Raw genomic sequence first — 8,586 nt, 5'->3', positions numbered from 1 at the left:
TGCCGTTCAACCTGACTTTCCACTACTACATCACTTTAATTCGGCAACGGCAATTCATGGTACAAGTTCTCACCAGGGAGGCACATGACACATTTGTTACTGTTTATATGTTCATGTATACCATCTATGTATGTCATTTTTTTAAATGCCTTTTAAAAGAAAATATGGGCAAGGTTATGTCTGCTCTATGTATGTATGGCGGAACTGAATCATGGCTGGGCTACTATTTTACCCATTTATTTGTACCCAATGTTTCAGTTGAAGCGTCACGGAGTTATATACCTTACAGCATAACAAAGTACTTTTTAAAGTAGGCTACAGATATCCAGGTGATTTTGGACACAAACTGTAAGTGTGTTTGGCTTAAACTGACTGCTGGTGCGCTGCAGTCGCCAAACTCCCCTGTATTTTAACATTAGGTTTAAAACGAGTCTATATTTGCAATTCGTTTTAAATAAGACCACTTTTTTTCTGTATGTGCAGGTATAGGTTGGTGCAAAGTATCGGACCCATCTCACTTACCAATTCGGATTACTCAGAGGTTAAACTGTGCAGACCGGATGGCGCATTGGCGGGGCAGCCTATCCGGAGACTGACGGACCAATGAGATCAAACCAATGCGCGTAGCGTAGCCAGCTCGATTGACGTGGAGGACGCGTCAAATTAATCTGAGCAAACTCCAGACTCCGGGATAAGACAAATTTGTCTTTAACGGATGAAGATCACTCCAGTCCCAGTGTTCACAATAGTTTCTCCCCACATCTTGTCGTGGGGCGTGGGACCGCAGCTTCGAGAGAAAAACTTGGGGACTCCGTCATTTTCTTGTTAACTTCCTCGCTTCACCCCGGTGCAATCGACAGAAACAGTGCGTTCAGCCATTGAAGAGTAGCTATTTCAAGGAAAGCATCACAAAACCACGGGCAAATGGGTGAGCCACTCTTCACGTCTGCATGCTTCACTGGCAGGAAGATGATAGCGGCAGAGCATGTTTTACACGCCTGCATAACGCCAGAAATAACCGTAAAGTCGACCACGGGTATAGTCAAAACTGTATGGTGTCTTTGCATGGATACAAAAGGCTGCTGGAAACAAATATTCAGGAGAACAGAATTGAGTCTGAATTGTGTCATATTATATATGCATGTGATGGGTGTCTGGAAACGTGTAAGTTGTGCGTTGTCTATAGTTGGGTTTATATCATGCTTTTCCGATTCTAATTGTCATATTACAATCAATATGAGGGGCGAGGTAAGTGTTGTCTATTTGCTGTAGCCTACTGGGACTAAATAATAGAGCTGCTTACATTGGATCGCCATTTTCCTCATAACTTTAAATAGTGACGGCATGGAAAGACTTCATGTTCTCCCGCTGTTTTTGAGCATATACAGTGTAAGTAATGAGTTTTCTTTCTTACAGAGCAAACGTATGGGGAGGTGAACCAACTTGGCGGGGTGTTTGTAAATGGTCGTCCGCTGCCCAATGCTATAAGGCTACGGATAGTGGAGTTGGCCCAGCTCGGGATACGACCCTGTGACATTAGTAGACAACTCCGCGTCTCTCATGGCTGTGTGAGCAAGATTCTAGCAAGGTACAACGAAACCGGGTCAATTTTACCCGGTGCTATCGGTGGGAGCAAGCCACGGGTTACCACGCCGAACGTGGTGAAAAACATAAGGGAATACAAGCAGAATGACCCGGGGATCTTTGCTTGGGAAATTCGAGACAGACTTCTAGCGGACGCAGTTTGTGACAAATACAACGTACCATCAGTCAGCTCTATTAGTAGGATTTTACGGAACAAGATTGGAAGTCTGTCCCAGCCGAACCAGTATGAGAACTGCAAGCAACAGCCACAGCAAGGAATTCCATACAACCATATCTATCCCTATTCATATCCAAACGCAATGTCACCCACTGGGACCAAAATGGGCAACCCTGGTGTGCCTGTGGGCCTATCACGGGCCTGGCCCTCAGCGCACACTGTCAGCAATATCCTTGGTATTAGAGCCTTCATGGATCCCGCAGGTCGGTAATTCAAATACGAATAATTAATCTTATTTTTGATTTTCATATATTGTTGAAACCCACCACCTAGCATTCGTTTTTTTAATTTGACCATTATAGATTTTATTGTAAGTAATTCCTCAATGTTTGTACAGAACCTTTGGCGTAAAATGCAACATAAAGCAAGTAGCTTTTTTTCATGTAGGCCCTCATCCTAATAAGGCAACTCATACTGTAGTTTCTAAAATATCTAAGGTCGTATTTGAATTTTAAAAACACTTCGTAGTCGGTGTAAAATGAAAATAGATTAATCGAGATGGGCTGCTTTATCGACACAAATACACCATTTCGGTCCTGGAAGTGTGTAGTAGTTGGAGAACATGGTATAGGCCTAGATGTTTATGTTTGTATATCTTGATACCCTGACAACAATAGACCAATTTAGCACATTTCAGAACATTATACTTTCTGATATTTTATTATTGTGATTGTTTTTTGGCTTCTATAACATTTATATTTTTGTACGCTTAACTTCTCAACTTGTACATTGTTTAAGGCAATGGCAGGCCAGTATGCAATGTAGCCTAAATAGCAGTATGGAATACAATTATATTTTTAATATAGAATAATAATATATTCATATTTTTATGTTTTCCTGTATAATATCAAATCTATGGTGTATTATTTATAAATATAAGTTTCGTAAAATAACCTTCAATTTTACTCACAATTATTTTTGTGTACATACATATGTATTACATATTGATAATAAATCCTATTTGTGGGGTTGTTAGGCCTCTGAATTTATAGCACAGGATATTTTTACGATGTATCTCTCTAAAAGTCTTTTTGTTACATAGACGTCTAATATCACGGCATATTTCTTATAATGAATCTTTTTTGGAGGGTTTGTTGCCAAACTATTTCACTGCTCGTTTATGCTCTGCTGGTATGGATGTAGCCTGTAATATTTTTGTTTTCCAACCAGCCCTCGCTGCAGAGGGATATCCACAAAAAATGGAGGACTGGGGAAGTGTCAACAGAGGGACGTTTTCCACCGCTCATGGGGTGAACGGAATAGACAAATCAGCTGTCGACACAGACATAAAATATCCTCAGGTAAAAGTCCTTATTAAAACATATGAACATAGAACACTGTGCAAATGGCACGAACACTAGTTAGTTTAAAACTTTGTTCAAAATGATGTAGAGGCATTCTCTGCACAGAAAACATTAGTTGTATCCCCAGTGAGGCCTACTTGGCTGTGCAAAATGTAAATGTTTTTCCAGAGTGAAGGTGCCATTGTAGCCTACATTCCTCTCAATACGTCAGCGTTGGCAACTTTTTGATAAACAAAGAATAACCATAATTTATCATTATTTGTGTGTCTTCCTTACTCTCTTTTCTTCGTGTGTGTGTGTGTTTTCACAGACTTCATCCTCATTGTCCAGTTACGTACCTGCGTGTGCATACTCTCCCTCAAACCAGTACGGTGTTTATAGTGGTCCAGCGGGCAGCTATGTCACTCCCGCGCATCACTGGCAAACCCAGAGCACGACCCTGTCGCACCAAAACAGTGGTATGACGATGCACGCGGGTGACATCCATTCGCAAATGGCATTCAAACATGCAGCGCGAGATGGTAGGCCTATGCCTGATTGTGGTTGATTACTTTCCAAATGTGATTTGAAAATGTATAATGAAGACTTTGTCGAAAAGAATTAGATTTTTCTTGCAATATAACCATACTTTTGTTTAACCATTTCTTGTCAAAACAAAAGACAGAAACGGTTTCTTCATTTTTTTTAAAATTGTATTTAGTCTGTATAAATTATTTCGTAGAGACGTTTAAGATTGAGCTCGAAACACTCCAAGACTCCATGACATGTCTTAAAGGTAAAATTTAGAAAAATCCTTTAGACTTATTCAATGTCCAGTTTCAATAAAGGTGTGTCTCTATGATGCCATGATGAATGGTGCTGTATAGCATTTTGCATCATGCCGAGTTCGTGTTAGGTTAGTAGCGTTCAGTCAAACATAGCATCTCCTCTGCTGTAGTTGTACAACAGCATTGCATTGTTTTGGCATGACGTGTGCATAGAGTCTGGTGTTAATTAATACCGATATAAAACTTCAGAGACAACCTTAGTGCATAGAGGGAAAATCATGAATTTATGTGCATAGTTCGATTCATTACCATAATAATCTGGCTTTGCAGTGGGGTTTTAAGGCTCACTTAAACAGACTTTCTGTTTTTCCTTTTGTTTTTTATTTTGTTTTTAGCGAGGGCTTTTGACCTTAAGTTATCATTTCTCATTTCTCTAAAAGTATTGTTATCGTTTGTTTCTTTAATAAAAAATATTATCATTATTATTGATGTTATTATTGTCATGATAATTATGATTATGATTATGGTTATACTCCAAGCAAGCCAAACGTTTTTGTTAGCCTAGCCTACAGAAAGGGCTAATACACAGCTGGTATCCTTATTAATGATTTATAAATATTTTGGCCATTACTTATGAAAATGGACGTGATGTTGCGTGAACAGAGTTTTGATGAAGGACAGAATTACGACTTGTTTGCTCTCTAAACACACTCCTTGTCTGTCTGCCCCTTCTTTCCAACAGACCGTAAACCTCCCAGTCCCCTGAGCAAGCACGAGGCGATGAACAGCATACACGGACTCAGTCTTCCTACCTCATCATCATAACCCCCCAGCAGCTAAAGGGGAATTACCACACGTCACGAGCCGCAAATACCCTACACCCATTTAATTGCGTGCATTTCAAGATCTCGAACAGTAAGTCGAAGCATTATCTAAAATGTGTCTCAAGTGTCTTGGAGGAATGTATCGATTCGGCCGTCTGTTGTCAGGCTTACCATAACTTGCCCCTACAATATGTCTAAAAACTGAATGTAAACCTCAGGGCATGGATGCTGTAGCCTCCCTTATGCCGCGATGTTGGTGGAAGATAGTTTTTGAATCGTAAGAAACTCCATGTATAGCCTGTTTCTATCAAAGATTGCAGTCATAAATCTTATGTCACTGATTCAAATCTGCGAATTTGTTGTTCTGCTTGGGGATTATTTTGATGACAAAAGGCAGAGGTGCCTGTGCATGTACAGAAATCAAGAACACGCACGGACTGGTACAGATTGAGACTGCATTCAACTCAACGATGTGAACAAGTTATTAATGTTAAATGTAAAATACTTGCAAAAGCTTTAATTATATTTTTATAAATACTTGTAAATGTGCTAAATAAAGGCATTGTAAATATAAACTTGGCGACAGTGTGTTGAAATGCATTTTGAAATCAAGTCTCATCTTTGCTTTGCGACCTGATGTCAGGTTGAAGATGAGCACCTGTCCTGCTCCCTGTGAGCTGTGTTAGGGCCTTATTAGTGCTTGCGATAAGTAAATCAGCATATCTAGCTGAGACCATCAAAAAGTGCATATGTGAGAATGTTTGAATCGGCTATTTGCTCGGGCAATGATGCATTCCTCTCTTGGCGCCTCATGTGATGCTATCAGGTCGGCTGGACGGATGCCCTCTTGGTGCACTATCAGTATTAACCATTATTCACACTGGAGTCTGTTTTGTTCAAAGGCCAATTTAGATCTAATTTTGATTAAAATATTTCAACCGTAGCCTACCTTGGTCCGATATTTCTAAAGCACATGTCCGGGCTATTACGTGTGCTTTAGCGCCCATGTTCGCCTTGCTGTTGTCAATATGCTTAGCTTGTGAAGTGAGATCGCCTTAAAGCTGTTTAGGATTCAATTTCAGTCAGATTAGTGGGCTACCATGTCGTTGTGGAATTAGATGGTACACTATGGACTGAAGGAGTCATTGTTGTCAAGTGCCAGCAAACAGTGTTGGTATGGAAAGATCCCGGACTGGAAAAGTGTAACCTACTGTTCGTTTTCATCTATAAAAACAAGTGAATGCAAAAACACATATTGAGAATGCATTTTCTAATAAAAACACTAATTTATAAAGTAGCGTGACTTTTATAGAACATTTAGGTCGGTGTAATTATTTACATTCAGTTGTCGTCCAAACGGTATCCATACATTGATTATGGTTCTCGCACACTTTTAAGAATGTTTCCAGGCTTTTGGATTATTTATTCTTATGCCATAGATAACTCGTGCTATCAAAAAATAATCATATCGCTTGTACAACCGCACTGCACTTAATTCTCTCTCTCTGTTTGTCACACCACACACACACACACACACACACACACACACACTTAGCCACTCACTGACTCATTTAAACACACTCGTGCGTTCGCGCACACAGACACGTGCCAACTTTCAGCTATAAAACTAGAGACAAAATATAAATAGTGCTTGTGTAGCCTACATGGAAAACACGACTTTATGTCCAAATGATACAAACCAATGGACATTTCTTTCGTCATTGCACGATACATTTATGTTTTTGAAATCAGCACGCAATAAAAGATAAATCTAACTCTGCTTGGAGCTTTGCTCTAGGTACCCCACAGCATTCATAGCCAGAGAGATCAAACCAATCAGGCTATTAATGAATGATCATCACTGGGTCTTCATTTATTAGATCAAGGCCAATGTATTGCGCAAGAAGTGAAATTGCTGAAAATTGATACGCTTTACCAATGAATTTCAGAGCAACTAACTAATGGATATTGCTAAGGTATTGTTGTCGATGAGCAGGAGTGGAGGTAGTTAATTATTAATGTTGTTGTTGTTGTATGTATGTATGTATGTATGTATGTATGTATGTACAGAAATTGCTTAAGAAAATACATAAATAAAAATGAATTACTAAGAAATGCATAAAAGAAAGAAATGGACACTTCCATAATATTTGACATAAAACACAATTAATAAATATCCCTCTTTAGAAATTCTCATAATATAGGAAACACATAATGTTCTGTATTAATGCATTAATAATCATGCTAATCTTTACATAAATTGTACATTAAATATTTACATTAATACGAAAAAATGTATCATAGTGCAGGGCTCGTGGTGAAATGAATATACAGTGCCATTCCCTAACGTTATGCCATGAAGCTTGTAATTGTTTTTTATGTGAGACATACAGTTGGAGATATTGTTTGTGGATCTAGGCATGTCTAGAAATGATATGGAGGGTATAAAAATAAATGTTGTTATCCAAAAATACTTGATAGTGGGTGAAGTGAGTTCAGGTAGAAAGTTGTTTACCAATAGCGGTGCCTTAATGGCGTGTGCATTGCTCATCTGATGGCCGAAACACACTCGAACCCACCGCAGGTCCAGTACAGATGTGAAGACAGAGCACTTAGAGACAGCTATACCTCAGTGTGTGGCTGACAGGTAGTCTCTGTGATGCAAGCCTCCTTTAAATCAAACAGCTTCACTTAAGGTCTGCAATTTCTCTTTGCTGTCTGTCTGTTTTGTTGGATTGGTGTGTGGTTAGTTGGAAGACTGCTTGCTTGATAACTCCCCTGATATTCAGCATAAGAGGGGGAAACAGAGGACAGTGTTGGTAGCCAAGCTTGTGCTTTTGAAATTATTAGCCTCGTTTTGAAAGGTTACATGACTGTTAAAATTGGACACCTTGTTGGAAAATAGAGAGAGGACATTTTCTGTACAGCTCATTCTCCTGATAATTCAAAGTAGCTTCTGATCATCAGCAGGGTGGTGGTGTCGAGAGCAGATTTCCATCGTCAGTCAAAGCCGGTGAGAGGTTAAGGTGATTCCATGAGGCAATGACAGCCAGTCAAATGAGTGGTAATTGGAGGTTGTACTTCAGGTTTATTGTTCATGCTTGAGGTTTCTTGTTCACACCCCTTATCTTGTGTTTGCCAATACATCATAGCAGTGACTGTGAATGTACGGTAGGCCTAGAGGTTTTGGGATGGAGTTCCTACTCTAAAAGACTCAAACAAGAGCATGAGAAACGACAGCCGAAGTGAAATCACCAGTAAAACTACGTCTGGTTTGTGAGCTTTTAAGTGAGTAAACACATGTTTTCATTTGTTGCTAAACGAATGGTTTCAATACTTATCAGTTTGCGGAAGAAGAATATATGTACTGTATGTGCGGGCGAGCGCTCAGAGCTGGAGGCATATGGCAGAGACAGCTGGATGACTTATACTCAAGCTACTAGACATACTGTTTATGTGTCATCTAAATCTAAATGAATCTACTTTTTATTTTGAAATAATACCACACTATCATTTCCTTAACCTATGGCACAAGAGATTGAAACGTTTGACCATGACCTCTACTGGTCCAATGTTTAATCCAAACTTTAAAAGGCTGAGGATAGGAATATGCCAATATATAATGAAACTTTGAGTATGGAAAATACTGAGTGTGTGTGTCATGGGAAAATTAGTATTCTAGAACCACATAACTTAATGTATAGAATAACAAATCTCATAACTTGACATCATCAATGATATCAGAAGTGCTACAGAAGTAATATGCCTGCTCAGTGAAATATTAAATAGTCTGTAGTCTTATATAACAACTTATATTTTCAGATATACAATGTGTGCATCCTTCATAAATAAAAATGGTCATTTATGCT

General features: G+C 39.1%; 1 protein-coding gene across 1 annotated transcript; it reads left to right on the top strand.

Annotated features, from left to right (window-relative positions):
* The first annotated feature begins 924 nt into the window (after positions 1–924).
* Positions 925–4,807, top strand: pax1a (paired box 1a). Its single transcript, XM_012838035.3, has 5 exons — positions 925–928; positions 1,417–2,025; positions 2,993–3,123; positions 3,437–3,647; positions 4,636–4,807. The coding sequence occupies exons 1-5, from the start codon at positions 925–927 to the stop codon at positions 4,716–4,718; spliced, it is 1,038 nt and encodes a 345-aa protein (XP_012693489.1). The 3' UTR covers positions 4,719–4,807.
* The last annotated feature ends 3,779 nt before the right edge of the window (positions 4,808–8,586 follow it).

The sequence above is a fragment of the Clupea harengus genome, chromosome 14 (genome assembly GCF_900700415.2).
Source record: "Clupea harengus chromosome 14, Ch_v2.0.2, whole genome shotgun sequence".
Taxonomy (NCBI): Eukaryota; Metazoa; Chordata; class Actinopteri; order Clupeiformes; family Clupeidae; genus Clupea; species Clupea harengus.
This window is presented reverse-complemented; position numbering and strand designations above follow the sequence as displayed.